The 26,955-nt window shown below is 40.6% G+C and overlaps 3 protein-coding genes across 10 annotated transcripts in view; 2 read left to right on the top strand and 1 right to left on the bottom strand.

The window, feature by feature from the left end:
- Positions 1–895, top strand: part of LOC139109606 (O-glucosyltransferase rumi homolog) — a 37,259-nt gene extending 36,364 nt beyond the window's left edge. Inside the window, exon 7 of the mRNA XM_070668818.1 lies at positions 665–895. Coding sequence (XP_070524919.1) covers positions 665–840 — 176 coding nt within the window. The 3' untranslated portion in view covers positions 841–895. The remainder of the gene's footprint in view (positions 1–664) is intronic.
- LOC139109585 (kinesin-like protein KIF13A) overlaps positions 1–23,857 on the bottom strand; it is a 32,268-nt gene extending 8,411 nt beyond the window's left edge. The window contains exons 1-25 of one of the 5 annotated variants that reach the window (XM_070668747.1): positions 23,489–23,857; positions 19,559–19,646; positions 12,674–12,837; positions 11,814–12,082; positions 11,478–11,725; positions 11,270–11,387; positions 10,942–11,154; positions 10,596–10,853; positions 10,246–10,495; positions 10,023–10,165; positions 9,597–9,944; positions 9,171–9,347; positions 8,557–9,082; positions 8,211–8,435; positions 7,858–8,124; positions 7,585–7,767; positions 7,310–7,501; positions 6,950–7,243; positions 6,734–6,876; positions 6,457–6,622; positions 4,853–4,870; positions 2,689–2,763; positions 1,662–1,810; positions 1,246–1,570; positions 14–261 (exon numbers count right to left, since the gene is read on the bottom strand). In XM_070668747.1, coding sequence (XP_070524848.1) covers positions 14–261; positions 1,246–1,570; positions 1,662–1,810; positions 2,689–2,763; positions 4,853–4,870; positions 6,457–6,622; positions 6,734–6,876; positions 6,950–7,243; positions 7,310–7,501; positions 7,585–7,767; positions 7,858–8,124; positions 8,211–8,435; positions 8,557–9,082; positions 9,171–9,347; positions 9,597–9,944; positions 10,023–10,165; positions 10,246–10,495; positions 10,596–10,853; positions 10,942–11,154; positions 11,270–11,387; positions 11,478–11,725; positions 11,814–12,082; positions 12,674–12,837; positions 19,559–19,646; positions 23,489–23,543 — 5,142 coding nt within the window. In that variant the 5' untranslated portion in view covers positions 23,544–23,857. The remainder of the gene's footprint in view (positions 1–13; positions 262–1,245; positions 1,571–1,661; positions 1,811–2,688; positions 2,764–4,852; positions 4,871–6,456; positions 6,623–6,733; positions 6,877–6,949; positions 7,244–7,309; positions 7,502–7,584; positions 7,768–7,857; positions 8,125–8,210; positions 8,436–8,556; positions 9,083–9,170; positions 9,348–9,596; positions 9,945–10,022; positions 10,166–10,245; positions 10,496–10,595; positions 10,854–10,941; positions 11,155–11,269; positions 11,388–11,477; positions 11,726–11,813; positions 12,083–12,673; positions 12,838–19,558; positions 19,647–23,488) is intronic. The other 4 variants (XM_070668749.1, XM_070668748.1, XM_070668750.1 and 1 more) reach the window with 4 other exon arrangements.
- On the top strand, positions 856–26,014 carry Xrcc1 (DNA repair protein XRCC1). Of its 4 annotated transcripts, XM_070668809.1 has the most exons (5): positions 856–983; positions 1,075–1,118; positions 17,944–18,027; positions 24,248–25,678; positions 25,801–26,014. In XM_070668809.1, the coding sequence occupies exons 4-5, from the start codon at positions 24,342–24,344 to the stop codon at positions 25,925–25,927; spliced, it is 1,464 nt and encodes a 487-aa protein (XP_070524910.1). In that variant the 5' UTR covers positions 856–983; positions 1,075–1,118; positions 17,944–18,027; positions 24,248–24,341; the 3' UTR covers positions 25,928–26,014. The 4 variants fall into 4 exon arrangements, with proteins under 4 accessions (XP_070524910.1, XP_070524911.1, XP_070524909.1 ...); XM_070668810.1 differs by lacking the exons at positions 856–983; positions 1,075–1,118; positions 17,944–18,027 and adding an exon at positions 24,037–24,137; XM_070668808.1 differs by lacking the exons at positions 856–983; positions 1,075–1,118; positions 17,944–18,027 and adding an exon at positions 24,063–24,153.
- Positions 26,015–26,955: the final 941 nt, after the last annotated feature.

Genomic DNA, 26,955 nt, shown 5'->3' with positions numbered 1-26,955 from the left:
ACATAATTTTTACCTTGCCAGGTGGCAGTTTGGTATGTATGACCGAAGTCCCTTCCATGGGACTATCGTCTCCCGAATTGGACGTCTGACTGATTTCCATTTCATTTTTTCTGTCACGCAGAATCTGCTCGTGTATACTTTTTCTTTGAGAATCGATGTGTAGTATGTTACCCTCGCTTTCACTCTTTGTAGATGAGTTCGGACTATCGATGTCAGTATCTATATACGTTACCATTTCTTCCACATTTTTTCTAGTATGTTCTGTAAGGCGAAAAAAAATATATTATGCAACAAAATAATACCGATATCCTCTCTATAAAAAATTGGTAACGAGAGTAACGAATAGATAGCCGCGGGGGGAAGGGGTGAAGGGGGAGAGACGGGGTGAGGGGTGAGGGGAGAGAGATGGGGTGAGGAGGGACGGGGTGAGGGGGGAGGGACGGGGTGAGAGCGAGCGCGAGCCTGCATGCCGCGAGCTAGGTGTATTTCCCCCACTACTCCCACTCTCGCTTCGTCCTTCTCTAGCGGTCGCACAAGCATACACGTATTACACACTGCACAGCAAGCACGTGTCTCCGTGCCGTAAGTAATTCGCATTTCTGTTTAACGAAAACCCTTCCAGCACGATAACTACAATTAAACTTTATATTTCTTTTTGTTACAGATCGACGCCGTTGCATCTGCTGTCGTCAACGAGTGTCGTCGCCGATATTAAGAATCATACGAACCGCAGCCGGTTTGTCGGTCGTTCCGGGAGTTCCGTATAGTATATTCGGGCGTAATTTGTTAACACGTTTTTATTCTAAACGCGAGTGCCGAACGTGGAACGCGCGAAAGTGACCATTGAGTAATTTTCGCGATTATAAAGTCACGGTCGGGGTGTTCGCGAGTAACTCGTGCGCGGAAGGAGGACTCGACACGTCCCATCTGAGAGGAGGAGCAGGCCCGGGAAGGGCTTCATGCATCGGCGGAGCAACTTTTAAGTAAGTATAAATTAAAAAAAAAATCTTTTTTTTATTAATCTCATTATTTAACCGATATGTCTATATTAATAATTTCTTTTTTATGTTACAGTCACCGGCAGAACTCTTCAACTCCGCTGATGCTCATGCAGATCGGTAAGTTGCATCATTTTTTTTTTTATAATTTGCAATCGGGTAGGATCTCTTAAAAAATAGCGCGCGCACAGTTTCTTCTAGTGTAAAATAAATTCATTATTACGTTTTGGAACTCCTTATAACTCACCTTCCGTGCTTTGTGAAATGTTTAAATTATCCAACGCGTTTACTTCGCTCAAGTACTCCTCCGGCGTTTCTTCCACGAGCGAGCTGTCCATTTTCTCGGGTTTCTTGCTATCGAGAAGATTACGATATTCGTGATCTGGAGTCTCGTCCACGCTGATAGACTTGATAGAAATAGAATCGTCCGAAGTCAGGTTTGTTGTAGAGACAGCTTGAGAACCGTACCCGCTACTGCTCATACTTGGAGTATTCATTTTCGTCGATTGTAGTTCGACCAGAGAATCCAACGTGCGTGACGAAGTTAGCGGCTTGATCGGTTTTGGCGGAGCCTGAGCGCAAATGTATGCGTTATATATAGCGTAGTCGGTTGCATATTATTATAGAGTGGCTAATTACCAAATATCATAATTAATACGCTACCTGATATGCCTCATATTCAGAATAATCGGCGTCGCTTTTCTCCTCGTTGTCATCGTTAGGAGTAGATGCTTGATTTCCCACGTTTAAGGTTTCCTCGTGTAATGTGGTCATACGAGGACCCAATTTACTGCTGACCATATTTGGAGATGCTACAATTAACACGATTAGACTGTTAGTACATAATTGACAATAATTTATGTGGCGTATAAAAACATCAGGGCCGATCTGGCCGTTATAATAACGTAATGTATCATTAACTCGGTAAAATAGCGATTTTTTTAATTCAAAATCTTGATTTTAATAGATATTACGAATATTAGAGGGATTTAATATAAAAACATTATATATTGAAAGGTGCCAGGTCGGTTCTGACATACATTTACAAATAAAGGACCATGCTATTTTTAAAAATAATAAAAAAAGGAAATCTTATATATTCCACGCTTATTTATTGTATGACATAATTAATTTGCCAATTACATAAATGTCTATGTGAAAAATTATAATTTTAAATCTGAGGAATTTTTAAGAATCAATAATTTCCAATAATTTAACTCGAGCAATAAACTTCAGACAATAAAAACGTGGGATATATAATCTGAAATAAAAAAAATAAAATAAAATAAAAAGAATTATGATGATTAAAATAACTGAAAATAATAAACATTCACACAACATATATATGTGTATACACCACATATATACTGCGCTCCCGAGCGCAGTAAAAACAATTCCATAGCTATTAAATTGTTGACGACAAACCATCTAAAATAAAATTACACACTTAAAATAAAATAAAAACGTGAATACTATTCGAATGTGCTACATAAAATTTTCTAATGGTTGAAATAAGAAAACCAAAACCACTATAAATCTTGTTAATTCATCCTTTCAAACTATGTCACGTTAGATGCCTTCAGATGTTTATCGGTCTGATATAATTTGCTCTCAAGGTTCAAACTTAAAGTCGAGTTAAATAATTAATGAAGTTTGAAAGGATGATGACTCGTTGACGAGTGTCACCTACACTTGGCAGAGGTAGATTGTTGAAGACGTGTCAATGAGTTGAGATTCAGGTTCAGATTCAGGAAAGTTGGTCTCGCTGAAAGGAGATAGATACACTGATTATACTTCTTTTCCCTTAACTTGATTAGCCAATGCTACTTTCCCCATAACGGTGAGCTTCAAACGAGCTTTTTAGAACTTATATACTGACACATCATGCCTGCAGGCCACAGACACTAGATGGTGAGACAAATAGACAGATAACGTATAATTGTATCTAACGCGCATTCTAAAACGAATGGTCTCATTAAGTGTGTGTACGCTGAAAGGCGGACATGGCGACGGCAGCTAGCGAACGTGACTTTATTATAACGTCGTATGCGTCGAGTCTCACATGTACCGCATGTATACATATACCGCGCCGGCCGGTTTGCCGATGACCGATTTTTTTTTTCGTTCTCTCATCCCCTGCCTCTGCCGCCTAGGATTACGTACGCTAGCCGCCTTCGCCGTAAAAAAAGGCCATATCTGCTTTTCGGTGTACGTTATATCATAATACCATTAATTTGAACATCAAATGTTGATCACAGCATTTCGTGCGAGTCTCACTTTTTCTTTTCCACTATGATGTCTCATTTCAACACAGAAATCTCAGTAACTCGCCATCGCACTTGCGAATTCAAAATGTGCATGCTCGAAATATGCCGTTACCTTTGCGACGAAATAATTATAGATTAATATTAATTAATTAATAATACATTAATTAATTAATATGATATAAATATTAATATTAATATAATATTAATTATATAAAAAATAAAATATAAAATAAATTAATAATAAATTAATTAATAATACATATTGCTCATTTGCTATAATAACGTCGAGACTCGACAAGTCGGTTTTCAATAAACGCGATATCATAAATACAGTACATAATTCGATAATGCACGTAATGAATTGAAGATCACGTTTCTAGAGATAGTAAGTTTAAAGTCAAAGATAATGATATACTTTGTTACATTATGTCTTCCTCTTCGGTCGTATTTTTCAGGAGGTTTATTCTGTCTTTTTAATGTCGAACTAATTATTAATTAATTGCGCCGTTTAAACGGTGGTAATAAAAACTTAAGAGAATTATATATTATATGTATATGTACATATCACATTTAAAGCCAGAGAGAATAATCCTCACTTAATGTGTGTTAGCTATGGAAAATATTCATATAAACATGTATGTATTAACAATAAATTTTCTACTCTATCTAAAATATCGCTATCTAGAATATAGCACATTCCCGAGTATATGTATTAAAGATTGTAACGTCGCAGCAATATTCATATATGTATAAATATACTGCACTAGTTTAATCTTTTTTTTATTGATTCACATTTTAATTAGTCTGTTAAATGTAAAAAAAATATACATGTGCACGTATATTTGCGATATTTTATACATTTAACAAATCACCAACAATTATAGAAATCATCTTGATTGATCTAAATATTTTTAAGAAGCAAGGATTTGAAAGTTATGTTAATCTTGATACGAATTATGAAAATAGATATATGAAAATGAAAATGATTTCTATGCGATGAGTTTGATATAAACGGCGTGACACGCGTGGAACGTATTCGTGTGTGTATGTCCTATGCGCGCGTGTACACTTGCAATTCAGTTACACACACGCGTACATACACGCACACACGTATAATTGGTCACTGGTATTATTTTGTATGTATTAACCATACAGATTAAGGTAAATGAGAGAATTAAACTATCTAATGAACAAACTTGCTAATATGCTAGGCACACAGTAAATGCATTCTACATGCAAACTAAACGGACCTATTGAGATATAACGATCAGGTGATAAAATTGCATTCGTTTTAAAAAAAAATAAAAAAATATATATAAAAATAAAGATCTAAATTTCCTCGTAAGAGAGGCGTCAAACTTTTTTTTTTTAGGGCTAACTGATCATGAATAAATGAGAGAACATATACTGATAATCAAAACGCATTCCCGTTCTGTCAACATTACTATCGCGAATAACGTTTTTGATGTACTAAGGCAAAACGTTGAAACAAAAAAACAGACAGACTCAACCACTCACGAAACATATGTACTAATTGTCATTGCCTGTGTGGCATCAATTAAATATCAAATCAAGACTCCATTTTACCTGAGTTCAGAATGGAGCCTTGCGTGGGCCGAAATAGTTGTAGAAGTAGTAGACGTAGTGTTTAAACAGAGGAACAGATTAGTTGCATACATTAATAAGTCAATATTCATTAATTTTGTTGTAGGGTTCGTTATTTAAAGTTTGTTAGTGTTTTATTTGATTGTAATAAGTGGTAGAGCGCGCTTAAATATAGCTGCTAATGCTAGGGCAAATCTGAGAAAAATAGACTTTACCATGCTCAACTCTTTTTGTTATCAAGTGATAACGAAGTCGTAATTCTTTAGATCGAGTTATTACTATCTCTATTAACGGGGAGGCACGTTTACGAAAAAAAAAAAAATTATTATTTAATTGAGTCGTTAAGTTGAACATAGCCTTTTGACATAACAATAATGACAAAGCTGGAATTGTAATAATATAAAATTCCATAATGTAGTACACTGTAATTACTACTAATGAAATTGAAATTCTCAAATGAGATTGTCTTAGATGATGGGAATAGTACCCTTTCGTAGTGTCATTTACTTTTCGCACACATTCGGCACACTTATTCGTATGCGTTTTGTAAAAAATTTTACAACTTGATACGTTACGGTCTCGAGTAAAAAAGAATACGAGTCGATGTAGACACGTACAAAGGGTACACTTTAGTGATGGATGATATGAATTTCAATTAAAAAAAAAAAAGAGATGGACAGAACACATTTGTTATTATTCAAAATCAACAGGTTCTATACCAAATAAAAAGTAACGGTGGAGCTTAGGACGATCGAAACTAAGGTGGAATATAAAGTGATCGTCATAGCCAAAGTGAAATATCGAAAACACTGCATAAGCCACATTTCAGAAATAAAATTTGTTTTTTATCGAAAAAATTTCGACGAAGCAGATTAAGGCAGTGGAGAAAAAAGTGTGGCTCTAGCTTAAATAAAAATTTAATCTAAAGACTAAACTCCCTAAACACGATGCGATTAAATTTAATAAAGCGAATAATTTAAGAGTTTAATGGTGACTTAAGCGAACTAAATATTGCATTCAATACGAATTTGCATATAAATCGAGATCCAAAATAAAATTTGGTTAAAACCTATCGATTTTCTATCAGGCGCGTAGACCATTTCTAATCCAGCAGAAATTATTCTCGTAAAGATTCTTCGAAATATTTTCCTTATTGCATCAAATGTAGCATAACTTGAAAATATATGTATATATCTCATGCTTGACGTGAAATGGACTATCAATAATTATGAAAATGAATGAATTTGTCTATATGAGTGGAGGGAGTTCATATGTCACGCTACTTCTTTTTACTTTCTATGATTTCATAATCTTGTTTTACGAGCGAAACGTTTTACAAATTACAAAATAAAAATAATTAAAAAAAAAAGTTTATCTTATCGCACGGCAATAACAGCACAATAATTAAAACAAATATATATATATATATAATTTTACAATAATTAAAAAACATATGCATGTATAATGTATGTACGTACACCCACCACATACCTATACACACACAAAAATTAAGAAATCATAGAATACATGTCCATGACTAAATATCATTTGCACATTAATATTTTGAACGAAAAAAAAGTTCTTACCGATTCCAAATGTCTTTGGCGGTGCAGATATAAAGTTATCCTCATTTCTTGTATGACCTGTGGACGCACGTCGCGGATGCGGAAGACCGTTTTCCATATTAAGATCTGTCACACTCTCCGAACGAGTAACATTCAACGAATCCATTGACATATCGAATCTCATAATCTGTTAAAACCCAAAACTTATCCTTTAGAACCTCGGATACATTTAATTAAAAATGCATTAAAAATTATATGCGTAATTTTATATTTAAAATTCTGAAGAAATAATTAATACCTGAGAGAAGTTCGGAACACTTGCAGTCTTTCGCATTAATGGTTGTCCCTGCGCTTGTAGCAATTCTTTTATAGCAACGCTTTGTCTTAATCGGTCCAATGTTAATATACTTTCGACGGCGGATACACCGCGAGTGTATTTTTCTGTAGAATATAAGAGATTAATATTATGCAATGCACTGTCGCGAGATATCACAAATCTTATTTAATAATTTACCTATATAAGTTTCTCCGTCACATAAGCTAGTATCTTCCCCGCTAGCAGCAATCTGCGCCAAACTCTCGCGATCTTCCAACTCTTCGCTCGCTTTCGGTATGTTCGAAACTACCTCGTAAGTGACGCCGGTTTGCGCCAAGCAATCATTTCGAACAATTCTCTTAAAAATTCTATCTGTAATGCTTTGCCTCTTGTAGATGTTTAAAGCTAATCTTTTACGTAACACAAGGTCCATTGGTGCAGGATGCGACAAGCGAACGGTAGTTTTCAAAATTAGAAAGACTCTTTCGTTCGCTAAAATCGAACACAGTTTTACAAATAGAATCGTCACTTATTTGATAAAACGTAAAAAAGAATTACCATCGGTCACTCTATTGAGATGTACGTTGTCATGTATACTAGAATCCCAAGCAGCAATGGCACATACGTCTTTCTCTAAATGCCGAATAATAGGCAGGTTATAGAATTTGTTTCCGTGTTCCTTAGGTAGAATCGAGTTTAATCCTGTTACCGACACTTCTTCTCCCGACTGATGCGTTGAGAGATCATCGGCTGTATAATATTTAATTAAAATATTCATAAATCGAATTAAATTAATATTAATAATATATATTGAATAAATATTTATGCATTACCATTGAGATCAAGAAATAATACGGGAATATGTGGCTCCATCCCTGCAGGAGGAGTCCAGTCGGCAGGAGCACCGGGAATACCTGAACCTGCTGCGGGAACTAAAACGGCGTTCCGTTCCTCCGTCAAACTGACCCACTGATCTACGAGACTTTGTTCTCGCTCCATATCCTGTTCCGTTTTATCTATAAAAATAAAAAAACAACAAATGTGACAACAAATATTAATTAGAACATTATTAAGTATTTCGCTGCATTCGATACTATATGTATAACCTTGTTTATTGATGAGTTTCTGAATTTGTTGATCAAGATATTGTCGTCTCCTCATTAGAGCGTCACTCCACTTATCTCTCAATATACTCAGATCCTCATCTTGATAACTATCTAACGGCATTTGCAATCGATTTCGTACTGATACACTCCCAACGGCTATGTTTAATATCGATTGGCAGATGATTGGTAAAGTTCCGGAATTTTGTACTGGTTTCACTCGAACTTGTATTCGACGTTGTTGGCCTTGTCGAACTTGATAAATACCACCTAAAAAAACAAAATGCAATTAATTATAACAATAGATTAAACGTGTGATATTTCTCGGGAGACAATTACATTACAATTATTCTTACCTGTGCATGTATCTTGCTTCACTGTAACTTCAACAGGTGAATATTCTCCTTGTTCATTGAGTTCTTGTATCTCCACCCATAATTCAATTTTTCGCGTTAATTCAGACCATCGATCAGCGAGTGATCTAGCTTTCGCGAGTTGTTGCTGTTCCACTTCCCATCCAGGTTTACTGCGTGAAAAACCTGCGCTGCGATGGCCCCATACTTCTATACTCAATGCCCCTTCTAAAAAAAAAAATTATATGATAATTTTCATTGATATTTTATTACACTATTCGTATAAGCAATATCGATTCAACCGTAAGTTCAATCAGATATATAGGGCCCAAACAACGTAATATCTTACCAGCAACATGTTCCATAAACTCCTCCGTGATAGGTACAGTAAAATCTCTTGTATCATTAAACTTGAACGCCAAAGAATCTCTTTGTCCAGTGACGCAATTCGAACTGGGTATCTCCGCATTTACCATAGGCGGAACCGCTATTGGTTCTGGATGATTCCAAAACATGTATTGACAAAACACAAAATGACTTAACGAGAGTGGTAATCCGGTAGCTTGTTTTATCGTTACACGACAAGTAATGTGGCTAGATCCTCCGGAATAGTCTTCTGGTTCGGAAGATGTTGAATCCGCGGAAGATTCCGAAGCAGCTTCACAAATCCGATCTTGAGGAAATTGACCGGATATACGACTTATTTCGACTTGTAACCGACCAGCGACTTCTCCTTGCTGACTAATAATCGGAGTGTGATAATCTAACCGCACATCGTGGAATAACACTTCTAAGAAAATATTTGCAACTCCGATAAGATTGTGATTTTCCTGGGATTCGTAAAACGGATCTTGTGTTTTTCCAGGTACTTCGTCCTGTAAAAAAAAAACCAAGTTTGCTCCTTCTTGGCGAAAGCAATTTCACTGTTAAAAAATAATATTTTTAGAAATGAAAAATATATACCTTAATCGTAGATAATCGTTGACAATTGTGAGGATCCTTTCTTTCCTCGTACATATCTCGCATGTCAACTAATTTATTTTCTAACTTTTCCATAGACCAAACTTGACTTCCCATATTCATCTTCTTTACTAAAATTGCAGGCTCACTGACAAATGCGCCCCGCTGAAAAAATACACTCTACATATCGAAGAGTGTGGGGAAATAAAAAATAAATATAACTCAACAAAAAATAAAATATAAAAGAAATAAAATATAAAAAACCAAAATAAAATAATCTCTAATATTAATTACAAATAAAATATAATAAATTAATATATAATTATTATAAATGAAATAAATCAAATAAATTTGTAAATTAAGTTAAAAAATTTTGCATAAGGACATAATAAAGGGTCAAATTAAAAGTGCAATCCCTCGGTATTTTACCTTTCTATTCGGACTTAGATTATTCGGAGGAATTTGTAGTGTGACGCTAAATTTCGTCTGTTTGCCCATCTCTTCAGCTAGAACATTAGCCTCTTGTACCAATGCGTTAGCCTTCAGGATATCCGTTTTCAATTGACCCAAACTACGCTTGAACATCTCATCTCGTTCTTGAGCCCATTTTTCAACTCGCATTTGAGTCGTTGGTGTACAAGCCGGAAGTTTCCCACTTTGACTACCTCTTAGAGGATCGTAAGGTACGTAAGGCGAATATGGCGTAGAGGGAGATAGTATATTGCGTAATTGCTGAAACTGTCGTTCATATTCCAGTCTCTGTTTTTCGAGTGCAACCTTTAAAAAATATGAATAATAATTAATATAAAAATTAATATAAAAATATTACAATTTTTATTAAAGTAAAATATATACCTGCTTATCTTCTTCATGTTGTTTTTCCAATCTTGCTATAGCTCTCTGAATCGGATCATTTGAAAGTTCATTGAGCATGAGCTCTTCTCTGGCGAAATTGTAGTCTATGTTTTGTGCGGGAGTTTGCGGTTCGCTGTTGATTGCTGCAGATAAGATAGTAATGTGTATTACTTGCAATTTCTTTTTGAAATACATTTATCACTATAATAATTTTAAACTGCACCTGTACCAGTTCTTGGGCAGTTAACTCTGAAGAAATGATGATTTCCCCAAACGATCCTATCACCATGTTGTAGAAGGGTTTTATTTACAACTTGCGTGCCGTTCACAAAACATCGAGCACCATTTAACGGTGTCATGTACAAGCCTGATTCTTCTATCGTAATAACGCAATGTTCTGGCAGAATACCCAAACCGTGTAATTGAATGTCTTGTTCCCTCTTAGCTGAACGACCACCTACGAGAGTCCTCTCCTGAAACAAAGATATGCAACACAGATATAGGTGACGCGTAGATAAAGAGAGATCGTATGTGAACAGGATTCTATATTTTGTAGAGACATGACTTCCGTACCTTAAGGTAATAAACCAACAATTCATTCATACTTGGATCGTCGTTTAAATTAACTAGGTAGTATTTGCTCTTCTCTACTTGAATACCAGACGCTTGCACGCTTATTCCCATTTTTTCCAAAGCCTGCTGTCTTTCGTGTTGTAGTCTTTCGGTTTTCACTAGCTTTTCTTCCCACGTCTGTGACATTTCCTTCATCAATCGTTCCGATTCTGATAGCTTTTCCGTAATATCTGTGCGTTGTTGGCCGACAATCGATCCCTGAGTCGAATTAAAATCAAATTATAGCGTTAATCACTTTAATATGAGTAGTTTTATATATATATAGTAGTAAGAAAAATTTTCTTACGGTGGCGTGCAACAACATCTCCTTCAATGTTTCAACTTCTTGTCTGAGTTCGCGAATAATTCTTGCATTCGGATCCTCGTTAACCACAGCATGATTGACTATCCTCTTTGCTCTGTCAGCATATCGGAGAGTCGATAGCGTTTCCTCATAATTATCGGCAGCCGGAGATATTGTGGCTACCATAACAGTTTTGCTATTGCCACCAAGATTATCCTGAAAATTTCGAAGAATATAAACGGTAATTAGCACGTAAGCATTAAAGCATCCTAAAACATTAGATAGACGAAAATTAATGTACACTAAAAGACATTCTTGACGGTGAGTGTACCTTTAAGAGCCATGTAAGAACAGAATCTCTGTAGGGCACAAAATTATCCTTCTTTTTATTGCTGCCGGAATTTTGATCCGCCAACTTTGAAATGACTAGACCCAACGTCGTTAAAGACCTACAAATTAATATTCGTTACGCGTGTCTCCACAAAAGATTTCTTTTTTTTTTTTTTTTTTTTTTTTTTTACAAGTCTCAAAACATTTACTTGTTAATATTGCTCCCTTCTTTAAGCCTATCACCTACTGCTCCAGTTTTCACAGCCCTTTCGCTCCCAGCTAAATCTACCAAACTCATCCGCGAGACCTTCTCCCCGCTGACTCCGCTCTTCAAATCCGTCAGAGTTTGCGTGAGAATGACTGAGAATACTGCATGCGAACGGGAGCTTTCGGAATTCATATTTGTCGCAGCGACCGTTCGCGATTTATTGCCCTCCGCCATGAGGTTGTCAATATCCTAGAATTGAATGATCAATAAATATGAATCGCATTCTCACATCCAATAAAACTTATCTGCATAAGTTAGCGCACAGAAGGATAATTACCTGGAAAGAAGTGACCGCCAATTGGCTCAGTCCGTCCACGTAGGGCCCTAAGACGTTGTGCTCTCGAACTTTGAGTGATTGCTTATTTGGTTTCGGATCAAGAAGATCGTGCACTTTTTCATTGTAGATCTCCATATAAGATACCTCGACCTTGTACGTGAGCTCGGAACTTTGCTGCTTCGCTATCATGTCAAAGAGATTGTCGCATAACCGTGGAATTATCCCCTTGTTGTCGCCGCTGCCCATCATCGTGTAAGATTTTCCAGACCCTGCGAAAAGAAGTCGAGCATGACGCGACGAAAAATGACGTTAAATATTGCACGGCATTTTAAATGATTTAAAACTTTGGTTTACAATATTAAGTAATAAATAATTAAAATTGCAGCGCTCATAATAATTTAGAAAAAGACGTAAGGATATTTAAAAGAAAAATAAATTTAAAAATTGCGCAATTTCCTTTTCATTGAAGAAAAAGGAATCGCTTCATGTTTTTTGTCTCGTATGTGTATTACATGTATTATGTACACGTATTACATACATATATGTATCATATATAGATCGGCACGGAAAGCTTATTATTGGCATTATCGTTGTCTGCGGTGTCTCATTCTGCCTCGTGGGTCAATGTCTTGCCCCGCAGGGAGTTAATCGTAGCCGTTTATCGGTGACGACCGAACCGATTAATCGTATTATTTTGCAACGTTGCGTTCATACTTCGCTTATTAACTATCGCATCCTTTCTAGCACGGTAAGACAGGCACGTCTCAACGTGGATTTAAACGTCTTTAGTTATATATACCGCAAACAACGATAACCGAATTAAATAATTTTTTTTACAATCGCTGTTATCGGCGACATACCGGTTTGTCCGTAGGCGAATATGCAAGCATTGTAACCCTGAAACGCATTGTCCAAAATGTCACGACCCAAGGCGTCGAAAACGATATCTTGACTCGCAAAATTGTCCAGTCCGGGATCCAAGGAATAGAAGCAGTGATCAAAAGCGAAGGTCTTCGGCTTGTTCCTATAACATAGGTGGAAAATAATTGATAGACATAATAATGTAGAATCGATCAAAATTGACATCGAAACGTGAACGTCCGTACACGCCAGGAATATCACATTTATCAATCGGCACAATTTTCCTGTCTCGAAAAGCCTCGTGATAGACAGTACCGTTGCTGCTGATTGAATTACATTTTAACTTGAGAGAATTAACAGTAATTAAAAAAAAAAAGAAAGAAACAGAAATGCAATATTTTCTTAATAAATCTCTTATCAGTAAGTTATCAAAAATGTAAAATGTATGTATTTACATGTTTGCCGCTAACAAATGTGATATTTTAGTTATATTCTCACAAAATCGAGAGATACGTTCGCCAAATATGGATTAACGCCGGTCATTTAACTCGTGCAGCAAGCATAATCTCCTATCAGTGAATTGGCGAAAATAAAAACAGTGCGCCCGTCGTAAATTTTGATTTCACACGAGGAAAACAATTCATTTGGGACCAGCGGGAGTCGATCGATTTTGCGAAATGTTATATCCGAGAATGAGTCGCGCACAATAAACGTATGACGCAGAATGACATTTCCTTCCGGCGATATATTAGGTATAATACATTCGCACATACACGCGCACGTACTTTCTCGCTTTTTCTCTCTATCCGCCACTCCCTTTATTTTCCCGTGAGAGACGCGCCATACGAGTTGCCGAAGAAGAAAGTGTAAAATTGACGATAAGTGCTTCCCGATGAGCGCGTGTAGCGTACAATCCCGGTATTTCGTCCGTCAAAAACACTCCCTGACAGCCGAATTTCCGATCGGCTGCTATTTCGGCGCGACGCGTAAGAAAATCCAAAGACAACCCTCGCGCGAAGGGTGGCGGACTGCACGGGTGAACTTTTGCGACAGTTTGCAACCGCTCGATCGAAGGGAGGGAATAGAAACCGACCGTTGCGTGACAACGAAATCGCCCTCTTTGAGATTACGTTAGTAATCCCCCCACATACACACACACACACATATACACATATGCACCTTGCGCTTTTCACCCTCTGGCCTTTAACTCGCCAGGCGAGCTCGGTAACCGAAATTAATTGTGATATTAACCACAAATAATAGTCAGATGTAAACGCGTCGACTTTCCACGTGTGCGAGACGGTTTTCGAGGGCAGCTCGTTCTTCAACATCGTTCCAATTAATTAATTGGCAATAATGACGACGGGGCTAATCAAATGCTTATCGATCCGTCTGGTCATTTCCCTCTGACATTGCACGCTTCAATATTAACTCGAAATCCATATATGCGCATATTGCGTGCGTAAAACATTCGCATTTCCACGACGTGCGTGACATTAGAACCGCGAGAACGCAACTACGTCGAAATTGCAAGAACCGCTCGATATATCAACGGTAAATGCGATTACAATACGTCGCGTCGTGTATTACTTATCGCCCGAGACCCCGACGCGTTGTTAGATTTTATATAACGAAAGGACAGCAATTATATTCCATTTCCGATCGATCTAAACGGATAAAATTTCCTCGTCGAAAGGGGGACATGTATGAGCCTATTTGCCAAATCGATCGGCCTCACGCGGGGAGTGTAAAATTTATATATTCGAAATATAAAACCATCAGTCGAACATTGAGACGAGAATTTTAAAAAAATCCACAAAGTGGAATTAATCACTTTGACCCGCGAACGACTCCTATAGTCTATGTTATTTTATATCGCACGCACACACGCACAACCCTAATCTTTTTCAACTTGGAGAACGCTCGTGCCGGAGGACGAAAAAGCTCGCGTTGGAGAACGTCCTACCTTCCACTCGGTGTATCGACGCAGGGCGCATCTTCTCGATACTAACAGTTAAGGCGTAAACATACGGAATCGCAAATCACAGCGAGTGACGTGCATAGCTTGAAGTAAAAAAAAAGAGAGAAAAAAAAAAAGAAAAATGTCAAAAGGCAATCACAATTGGAATCAAGAGCGTGCGCCGCACGCGAGCCGCGGTAGTCGAGTCAAAGACTTTGACTTTCATCGATCGTATTTAGCTCCATTTTCACCCAACACCGGTCGATAGATGACGATATATTCCGTCTCTACGCAACGACCAAGTATCGCGTGGTTAAGTGTACAGCAATGTACATATCTACGTAACGCTCGGGTTATCGTACGTCACCGAATGCGAAAGCGAGACCAGCCGCGGTTGAAAATTTAATGTCCACCCCCACGTTAAAATGTAAGACGCGAGTCGGTAAGGGGCTGGAATAAAAAAAATCTTACCCCTCCTCGCCGTTACGGATATTAAAAGATAAATAATGTACATCGATTGTTAAGGAGCATTCGCGTTATCTCACGCAATCATCTTTTAATTGGCTAAAGCACTTTAGTTTTGATGGCATTTTTGATCTCCTCGGGCTTGGTCCCTCCCGCGGCACCGGGAGAGAATTAAATTTTACCAGACGGCTTGAAAGAGGGTGTCGCCTACGATCAAACGCGCGAAAAGAAATAAAGATGGGAGAGACGTGAAGAGGAAGCCCCGTTTTATATTGGCGAATTCAGGCGCGGTGCATCACTCGCCGCGCGAATTCTCCGGTTGCTCAGCCTCGGTCGGTCCGGGAGGACGGGGATGCATTTAGCGTCAAGTTATTCAGCCGTTTTCCAAGAAGAGAGAAAGACTCTCGCTTCACGAGGCCGGAGAGAGGCGAAAATAGCTTAGCGTATTATAACCGCGCGACGCGAGATGAAAGTCGCTTCCTCGGCATTTTCAAAATGCATCGCATTTGCAACTAAGCCAGGGTGGCGTCGACGACGCTAACCGGGCCCGATATGAGATTACGTTATCGCAATGCTATCCGGGACAAATGTTGCATCAATTTGTACCGGACAATGGCTTTTATTTATCCGCTTGAATCACATACATGTAATACGGACGTGGTGCCCAATGCGCGACTCGTAATCGTTCTGTTTCGTATGCGAAATGTTCCACGTAAATCGAAGTAAATCGACTCCAATTATCCCGATATACAATACAAAAGCCGTAATCGACCGGCAAAGCCTAGTCCAACCGGCCGAGAACGTATTTTTGCTCGGTTCGCGCTTTGTCGCGTTCACCAACGCGTATGCGAAGGCAGATGGAGCGTGACCAGTCCGGCGAAAAGCTCGCGCGACGATACCCCATTTTTCCGCTCGCGGTAATTAACGCACGCACTTGCCGGTGGCAGCCCCTGCGTGCTCGATAACAATCAGGCCGGCCGCGTACAGATTTCCTGACCTATATTCTCGCAGCGTGTGTCATCGCGGCTGTACCGTCAGATCTTTACGACTCGCCCCCTGAAGGGAGAAATCAAGCTTTTAATATCATTAGAATGTAAATTTCGAGAAAATTGCATTTAAGGGCGATAAAGGCGTCTTCCGCGCGTAACGAGATCCTGCGTCGGCAGAAACAAAAAAAAAAAAAAAGAAAAATAAAGCTGGCGATTAATATGAGCTTAATTACGATTAAATTGCGACCGCGCGCTCGCGAATGTGTTCGCCGATAAAATCCGAAGCAACGGGATCGAACAGCATGCTCGCAATTATTCGCCGGGCAAATCGAATGCCTTGCTTCACCTCACGCTGAGCTCATTGTTGGACTTCGGCGTGTCGCGTAACGTAAGGTGGTCACGCATGAGATGCGGTGCGTGCGTCGGCCGCCGGCGCACGAGCCGATTCCCTCAGGTGAAAACGGAGAAAAGACCGGGGAAAAGCGCGCGACGCAAAAATAACCATCGCGATTTTCAAGCTGACGTAACGAGGGAGAAAAAAAAATTAAAAATTAAAAAAAAAAGATTGGGCGTATCGCGGCACGCGCCCTTCCAGGCTGTAATTGTATCCGCGTGTAAAAGCAGGTGTTCGCAATGTCGCGTTTCGGATGGGCAGGTACGCAAGGACGGAAGACAAGGCGTTTCACGCAATAGTGATCCCATTGTTCATGCATACCGACGTCGGTGAAGAAAATGCACCTTTAACGTCGCTCAAGTGACCCATTTACGTAAATGGGACGCGGCGAGCGCGACAACAATCTCACGTTTCTGTATTGCTTTTCATAGTCGATACGTTTATTGGTGATTAATGCAGCGCGTTTTAACTGCGGGAGGGGGAGGTTGCGCGGGGAGAAAGGAATGAGAACCTGCGGACTAAATCAAATAGAGGAAAAGGCAGACGAGGGGGAAAGAGAGATGTGAAACAGAGAGGCTGTATATAAGCATGTCGGGATGCACTATTACTTTTCCAACTACTCGTCGGGCATGGCTTGCTCTACTTCTCAACATGTACACATATATCTATACGTGTGCACACGTATCTATTTGCCGCAGTGTTTGACACGCGTGTTAGGTACAAGAGACAAACTCGCGAAGTCTTCTCTCCGGCGGTGGAACAATTGTTCTCTGGTTCCCGGCAAGGAACCGATCGATCGCGTCTCGTATTTTCTCCGGGACGCTAACGAGTCATTTACGCCTGTCGACGCTCTCGTCGACGGATTCAAACGATCGGAATCGCTCGTGGCTCGCAAAGTAAATGAACACCTGGCGCGAAAGAGCGTCTTTTCTTTCCCTTCGCGAATCTACTTGCGACCGAATCGAAGCTGGAATCGGATCCGAGATGAAATTAATCCGATTGCCGTGCGCGAGGAGGATGCACGCGAACCGCGATGGATAGATGGAAAGAATTCGGAAAAGACAAAGAGGTTAACGATCACTATGCGCGAGGGCAAGTGCCCAAGATAGCTTTCGCAAAAGGAAGCAGGGCGGATGGAAGCGGCGAAAACTGTTGGCACGAGTCCACGCGTGTTTATCGCGAGGATTCCCGGGTGTATGACAAATCGCAGATGCGTTTTCCAATCGTCGGTTTCGGAAGACACTGGGCACCGGCTCCCGAGAGTCTACATCGCGGTGCAATAAAAGCGACGTTATTATTACAACGCGATCATTATTTCGCACGTCTCAACGTGCAGTCGCATATATGAAGCGCGACGGGGTACACGAAAGCTTTGAGAACGTAGAAAAGGAAGGATGTGAGAAAGGTCGAATCTTTTCACGTGGATAACGAATACTTATTAAAATTCTTTTGATCTTTCAGAAACCGAGGATTGATTTCTGCTGGCCGAACTGGAGCAAACGACACAACATTCCCGAACGGATGAAAAAAGAAGAAAAAAAACAGGTAATAATTAAGAGAATGGAATTATTTACGATGGTCGGGAGAAGTAAGTAATCTGTTATCGATGTGACTCAATAATCCGATAACTGTATCGTGATAACTGAAGACAGCCGAAACGTATATTTTATAGAACTCGATTTTGCGTCGACTGTTAGTCCGATTCTTTTGCGCGCTGATAAATATTCTGATATAATTTCAAATATAATTATTTAATATTTAAATCGCTTTTGATGTAACCTTGACGATACACTCCGCTTTATGTGTATCTCGGAAAAGCAATAAGGAAACACTTGGGATTAACTCGCATCCCTAGAATCTTATTTCATATCATTAAATAACAAAAAGAATTTTTGTTAACACAAAGTTATTTGTCCGCGTCTTCTCTCGTTATGCTCCCTTTTTTTTTTTTTTTTTTCGCTCTCTTTTACCTCTGCTTCTCTCGGGTAAAGTAAATATCCGTAAATCTCTTATTTCTTATTTATATTTCACTTTTGCGTGTCGCTCTCGCGTTTCACGTGTGCGAAACGGGATTTATACACATGTGGGCAAGGTGGAATGTTATCGACACATACGCCCGTGATTAGGATCGTCTTATATCACGACCTAACATCGGGCTTAGCGGGCACGTGCGTAATTTGCGCGTTATAAATTACCGTTACCAGCCCCGAGGCGAAGGAGAGTAAAAATCGACAATCGGGGAAACTAACCGAGTTCTCCCCCGCACGAGACGTATCTCCTATATCACGCCACCGCGAGTTATCGTAAAAATAGCGCGACATTTCATCGATCGACGTAACATACTTGTAAAAACGTCGTGACCGTGTCAATACGGAACAGCACGAAATTAAATTCGCAAACGCCCGGCGTTTTTTTTTTTTTTCCTTTGACCGTGAGATTCGATGCAACGTGCACTTCCCGAGAGGAGACGGCGTACCAAACAGACCGATGCAAGCGCGGGATAGACGCCATAATCGAGCATGCATACCGTTTTCATTACATTTTTCATACGCACTTTTTATTTCAACGTGCACGCCGACCCGTGGCCGCGTACCGTGAAGACATATTCATTTTCGCTCGCAAAAAAAAAAAAAAAATAAATTTAATGAATAGAAGAAGCGTCGACGCGCAGAACGCACGAGGCGCAACAATTCGAATTTATTCTCCGCTGTGTTATTGAAACCATCGCACCCAATCGCCGTGGAAATGACGTTATCTGCGATAAGAATGTGTGCTTCAATTATCTGACGCGAGCGCGCTTTCAACGTTATCAATTAGCGCCCGGCTTTTGAAAAACGATAACGCGAAAAGTCTTTTTTCCGCCACGTACTCGTCTCTAAAATATCGTCGCGCGGCGGCTTGCGCGTACGAATCGAATCGTTTCACTTTGACGTTCGCCGACCGTCGAATGAAGTGCCACGCGGAAAATCCAAGCCTAATATAGATAATTTTCCGTTGCGTTTCGCCATCGCGGTGGCGATGAACCCATGAAAGCGTTAATAGAGCGAACGTGCAGGAAAGGTTGAAAATCACTCACCGATCAATCTTGTCCATCGTGGTGGGGTGATGCAGGATAGTTTGTTGCCCCGTCATCTCGACGACGCATTGCGTACAGAGTTCCAGTTCTGTAATGAGAAAATAATATCAATCGAGATAAACGACGCGCCGCTCGCGCGGAAATAACTTTTTCCGCGTTATTTCTGCATCCCTAGGCGGGCCCATGAATGAAATAAATATACTTTCCCGTGGAGCTCGGAATATAAATATAATTTATCAATAACTGCTAAGAAGTGTGAAAATGTAATCCGAACTGCGCGGGAAAGCTTTTAAATAGCAACGTGACACAATGTCAAAGACGTTTCCGCAGTCGTTTTATTCCAGTCCATTTCCGCGATCGTGTAATAACGTTTCCGTCGTATTCTGTTCGGTATTACTTGATTTCTTTTCGTCGCATTTGGTTTTGCTTCATCGAAAGGCAAATATTAGGATTGCACGTGTATCGCCCGGCTTTAGAAAAATGTTAAATTCCCAATAAAAAAAAAAAAATTACAACCGAAATCCGTGCGGGAGTATTTTTTTTTCCCTCGGTATCGTGACAACATAAAATAAATACGCACCATCAGTTCGTAAATTCGCAAAATCGTTCTAAATCAAGAGAGGTAAATGTGCGGTCAATAAATCAGAAACGTAAATGTCCCAATGGTCTCTAAGTACAAAGAGTGAGGGAAAAAAAAAGAAAAAAAAAAGATCGCGGTGTTGAATCAGCAATCGCGCAACGATATTCGTCCGACTGTTTTTCAGTTGTAATTTTCCTCTTTCTTTCTCTCCATCGGATCAAGTTACAGCTTATGAACTGAAATGAACTGTAATATAAAACTGTATAAAAACGAAAGCGCAATACTCTCTTGTTTCTCGTGAAAAAGTCTAATCGGGACAGTCTGGAGGCCGTTTTTCCCTCCCTCCCACCCTCTCTCTCTCTTTCTATCTCCGTGCACTTTCTCCGATGAATTTCTTATACTCGCCACTCAATGTCGTTGCACCGTTATCTTACGCGAGATAAATTATTTCACCGACGTAGAGTGATGTTGCACGCGGGATCAATGCGGCGAGAATCGGCGCGACATTGCTCGGGAAACCGTCGCAGTAGTTACAATGTGAAATCGTTAAAGTCGGACGGCCTAGAAGGCAGGGAAATGACCGGGGACGGCCAACTCTACAATCGGTTGAGAAAGAGGGATGATGACTCATAAAAGGTATAAGCAAAGGTAGAAAGCAATTGGCAATAGCCGTGGAATCTGCGCGTTCAAGTGCGACGTCACATAGTACGTATGCTATAGGTACAAAAGTTTAGCGTTTGCACGTTGCTGTAACAAGCGTTCGGGGGAAAAGTCCAAAGAAGGAGGGCGGCCTGTAAAGAACGATCTCGCAGCGAGGACTGTCCAGAACGTGGATTAATTCAGGCAGGAATAACGTGGAGAAATAATTTCCGAGCACTCGCGATATCGTATACTTTCTTGCGCCGATCGTTCCAGTTACTTCGTGGCTTAATTCGTTAAGTAGACGCGTGGCCGTCTTTATCTCGTTCTTACGAAATAAATAAAGACGTCTAATGTATTACCTTCTACTTACGCGGACGCTGGAACAATTGGCCCTTAATCAAAGCGACGGAGACGGAATTTATAACTATAATTCATCGCTGCTATAAATTCCACGCGCGCGCAATCAATGCTCTGACGGATAAAAAAAAATAAAAATCAGCCGTGAATTCTGGCAACTGAAAAATTCTTTTTTTGCGCGATGACGAGCGCAGGTTCGATAAGTATTAATTAACGCGCGCGCGCGCCGTTGTAGGACTTTGTTATTAGATAATAACTCCGGCGATAACGAGCGATGTTTCACGGGGAGTATCTTGGATTTATTTATTTGTAACGCGTGTAATTGGTGTTTTGCACATTATTCGCCGTAACCGCCGCTTACATCGTCGAGAGTGGTATGCTCCGTACTTTCTAAAGAAATACTAATCACGGGCACTTTTGCGCGCATCGTGCCGTGATAACTTTCGACGTCGTTCTCGCCCGACATGCGTCGATGCAATTGTTGTGCATGCGAACAATGAGTCATTCGCGCAATGAGAAATTTACAGATAATCGTGGGCGGGTATCGGGGAAACTCCTCGGCGGCGATAGACGAGACGGAAGCGTTTGTTGGATAACGAGAGCCGCACGGGGTGCGTAACGTCGCGTCGTGCAAATTAAATCTCGCAGGCGCGAAAGTTCGGCGATTAACGCGCGGAAGCGAGAAGAAGGGGGGAGAAAAAAAAAAGAGAATTACGTAAGCGTACAACGCGGAGAGTCGCGTAACGATTGCTCGCGCGCTTTTCGCCGCCGTGAATTAATAGACGGGCCGCACGCAGGTGTCGGGTTGTTACAGCGAACAGGTGATACGATGACGCGGGCCTGCGATCGTCAGCGTTGCGCTATTATTCCCGAGGCGGTAATGAAGTAACGCGATACCGATGCGCGCGCGCGTTGTAATTCGAACGGCAAGCGGGAATCGCGATATCGCCGCGAAGTTACCCGTAGATCAGTTCGACGACATCCGAAACGGGAACCAGAGCGGGCTAAGTGGCTTCCGTTTTGAAAGAAACGCGAGGCGGAGGTTATTCAACCGACGGATTCGAGTCCTACGTGGACCTCCGTTCTCGTACGAAACTGTACGAAAAAAAAAAAAAAGAAAAAAAAGAATCGCATGCGAAAATCAACACTATCCGTCGATCGGTGCACGCTTTTAGAATCTCGAATCGCACGCGAGTCAGCGAACGACGCGGCGTCACTTTCATATACGAAGATATTTATTATTACTTCTTTTTTTTTTTTTCTTTTACGGATCGAGAATAAAGTTCCCGCGGACTCTGGCGATCGGAGTCCTCGATCATAGACGACCCGTGATTACACGTTTCCCCGATCGGATCGATATCCCAAGGTCATCGGACTAATGTCACCGCGACGTTTTACCCGCTTGCGCGCTTTCTTACGCATCCGTCGCCGCGTTGCGGGGCATGTGTTATCTCAGCTGGAACCCAACGCGACAAAGCGGATCTTCTCTCGCCGAAAAATTGGGAGAAAAAAAAAACAAAAAAAAAAATAAATACGATCGGCGTCGCAAAATTAATTTCGACCGAGCCCCGATTAATTTAATCGCTGATGCGATAGCCGACGAGAAGGACAGCCTCGCGCGAAGCAAACTCTCTTATTGGATCCGCTGTTGAATCTAACCTCCGATTAAATTAATCGAGGCTCGGAGAAACCGAAGCCCCGCGGACCTTCGGACTCGATGAATCAGAGTTTCGCGAGAGAGCCGTCCCCGAGTTCGATCGGGCATAAAGATTGAACGACGGCGCCGTGATTGGTTTCCTCGGGGCAGATATCTCGCGCCCAGCTAACGCGAATCGCGGCCGTGAAAATGGCAAAATACACAGGTGCAAACGGCACACGTTTGATTTCCTGCGGTGACGCAGAGCGCTTATCGGCGCGGATTCGTCTCCGCATCCCGTGCAGTCGCCGCCGTTCGGCGACGCAGGATGTAAATTGTAGCTGGTAATCTAATCACGCGGATTTGTCCGGAGGACCACGGTCGGCCCGTAAACAGAGAGATATCATCTCGCGACGTCGAGCTTCTCGGTCCCGCCTCGGCGAGACTCCGTTCTGCCGCTCTCGATGGAAAACGCGGCCAGATCTCGAGGTATAACTCGGACGTAGAACTGCACTTCGACGCCTACCCTCGAGAGGGTCGTCGAAGTGCAAGCGCGTGGCGCGAATCGCAACGAGGTGGAGGCGCGGGCGAGGCGAGGGCGAAGAAAAGCAAAAGCGGAGATGCGGCCGCGGGAGGAGGCGGGGGCGAGGCGCATCGGAGCACCTCGAGGCCGCGCTTAAGCGCGCCGTGCGTACACGGGGAAAGATATACGTACCTCTGCGATTGAACGGCCGGACCCGCACGGCGACCTTTATTTTATCCGTGGCCATGGCTCTTCCCTGCGCACCGGTAACGCGCGCGCGTTCGCTATCGCACGGGGCCGCGATAAAGCTGGCGTGTGTCGGGCGGCGATCCCTCTACGCCTGCACGACGACGTGGCTGCGTCTAACTCACGCACAAATCGCACATCGTCCGCTGCTACATCACTCTTAACCCATACCGCGCGCCTGTCATTCTCTTCGTGTAACCGCGCTGCGTCTACACCGAACCTGCCGTGACACACTTCGCCATATTGCGCTCTCGCGAGGAGGACCCGTCGTCAGTCAGCGCTCGACGACACTCGTCTGCCTCGTTCTACGGCGACTACGGCCTCTACGCTATCGAGGCTATCGAATCAAGCGCACCTTTCGAGAATCGCCGTCGGGAACGCTCGCGAGCCCGCGACGGCAAGACCGTCAGTGACGTCACTCCCTCGTTGTCCCCCCCGTCGCCGTGTATCGCCGCGTAGAGGCCGTCAGCGTCGCTCTGGTGATTTTACTGCTCCGTATTTGCTCCGTACTTGCTCCGCCCGATTGGCGGAGGGCAACAAACTATAGTCCGTTCTTCCACTTTACCTTTCATTCAATCAGCTTGCTCCACGCGTGGTAGGTTATGCATCGAGTATGTTCAATTTTGGCGGTAACAGTTAATTTTTAATCGTCAAATTAATCTCGTAATTAGCGCAAATTAATACACCAAATAAATTTTCTTACAGGTGTTACGCAGGTGGAAAATGTAAACACGAGGGACACAACTTGAGATAGATTGGATTTAAATTTTAAGATGTCACTTGGAGAAATTTATTAAAGATGATTGTCAAACTGGAAAAGATAATAAACTGCTCATCGGAGCACCCACAGTATCCAGCTGCGAATCTTCTCCAACATAATTCAGAAAAATGGAAAGCGGCATGGCGATGTAATAAACCTGGGGAAATGCTGGCGTACGTAATATTTCAACTTGCCGAGCCTTCTTACATCACAGGCTTGGACATCGGCAATTATCAAAGTTGCGTGGTGATCGTTACCGGATCTACATCTGCAGAACCTGATAATTGGATCGTTATTGTCAACTACAAGTTCATGACGAACGACGAAGCTGCAAATAATAAATTTAAGGACCAAGTTCACCTGTTTACTAAAAGAGAATTGAATCCAGATATTGCAAACATTAAATTTGATCGAATTAAAGTTACCTGTATGCAATCTGCAAATTTAAAAGTATTGTTTGGGTTGTCGTACATTATTTTACGATCAGATCCCACGATCGATTTAGGCTTGGATGTTTTTGGCAGATTTAAATTAAGACAACCGCAAGCTATTTTAACACCTATAGAAATGATGAAAGAAAAACTTGGTAAAATTGAAAGCCTAAAGACGGATTATAAGAAGGAACTGCAAGATAAAATCAAGAAAGATTCCATGGAGAACTTTGCCAAATGTCAAGAGAAACGAACAGTTATGAAGAGACCATTATTGGAAAAATTAGAAGCTGGAAAAGCTGACGAAGTTTTTCAGAAAAACGATAAGGCACAACCTGAACATTTAAAAGATAAGGCTAAGGCGCTTAATAAAAGTCCTAAAAAAATCAAAGACGTATTAATTGAAGAAGTAAAACGAACTCCTTTTGGAGACATCATACCTTCATCAAATATCAATACCAATAAAAATAACGTAAAAAAAGCTACTCAGTCGCCTTCAACTTCTAAAAAACGTTCTTTTGTCGAAGTGGAGAATTCGTCAAATGCAAAACTTGATGAAAAAAGAAAAAAACAATGCTCCAAGTGTTGTACAAATTCACAGGATCAGTTATGTGCAATTTGTCAACGATTACCGCAGCCTAAAGATGTCGAACATCCTTTAGAAACAAACAGGAATGTTTCTACAAACCGGAAAAAGCCATTTAAAGAATTGTTCAACGACGTTACATTCTCTCTCAGCGGATACGTTAATCCACAAAGAGATGAAATTAGGAGAAAGGCTCTTAATATGGGTGCCAGATATATTCCTGATCCAAATACAACTAATAAAAAATGCACGCATTTAATATGTGCTTTCAAAAACACGCCAAAGTACCAACAATTTAAAAATCGTACAAAAGTTGTTTCTCATGCTTTCATCGAGGAATGTTTTGATAAAAAAAAGAGGTAAAAACATTAATTTCTACATATACACATATACATATATTTATTTCATTACAAATTTTGAACAATTAATTGTAATTATGCACGAAGGAAAGAATTTCTCATTTAAGGCATACGTTTTACAGATTTCCTTGGAGACGATACGCTTTAGATCAAAACGATAAATTGCAGCCTGAAAGCGAAGATGAAATTGATGGCGATCAGTCAGTGTCTGTATACGATATAGACACTGATATTGATTCAGATTATTAATATTTTACATTATGTGGAAATTGATAAATATATATATTAATATTTTTAAATACCTATATCAATAAAAATAAATACAATTAAATAAATTTTTTAGAAAAAGAAGAATTAATCCTATTTGTGATGTGAATAATTTGATTCAATTTAATTAATTTTTTTTTTATTTTACCGTATTTTATTTTTTTTTATTTTCTATATTTTACTTCTATTTGTTTTATTTTAATTTTTTTTCTCCGAAAGTGAATGGTGGCGGGCTCGTAGCAGATTATTTTAGAACTAACTGACCGATCGCAGTTCCCGCCAGTTTCGTGACCATTTTGATGGCAACCATTACAAAAGGGGTGTGGCCATAAAATTAGCGGGACGGCACTCCGTACTTTTGATATTTGCCGACCGTTTTGAATATTCGGAACTGCAAGACCTCGCGATTGACGAATTTCTCGACTACCCATATGGGCAAAAGTGTCGTACGCCGAAACTATACAAATACGAACCGCAAACGGTTCGTCGGCCGCTTCGGGAGTTCCGCAATGTATTCGGACGTCATTCTTTTACATAAAAATTTTATATCGGAAGTGTCGTGGACTATCGTGCGAAAGTGTTTAATAAGAAATTAATTGTTGTAACAGTAATTTATCGGGCGCGTACGCGAGTGTCCTGTGCGCGGAAGGATGACTCGACACGTCCCATCTGAGAGGAGGAGCAGGCTCGGGACGGGCATCCTGCATCGGCGGAGCAACTCTTAGGTGAATATACATTTTTTTAAATAAAATATTAAATAAAAAACTTTTACCTTTTTTTTTTAATTAATTTTATGAACCAATTTACACGTCTACAATAATATATTTTATTTTATGTTGCAGCCAACGGCAGAATTTTACAACTCCGCTGAAGATGCAGATTGGTAAGTCGCATCATTTTTTTTTTAATAATTTGCAATCGGGTGGAATCTCTCAAAAATTGCACGCGTATGGTTTCTTCTAATACAAATTAACTTTCGGGTATGTAAAATAATTTTTTGTTTAGTTCTC

Source organism: Cardiocondyla obscurior, linkage group LG18 (genome assembly GCF_019399895.1).
Source record: "Cardiocondyla obscurior isolate alpha-2009 linkage group LG18, Cobs3.1, whole genome shotgun sequence".
NCBI lineage: Eukaryota > Metazoa > Arthropoda > Insecta > Hymenoptera > Formicidae > Cardiocondyla > Cardiocondyla obscurior.
Note: the sequence above shows the minus strand (reverse complement) of the source record. Positions and strands in the feature narration are given on the sequence as shown.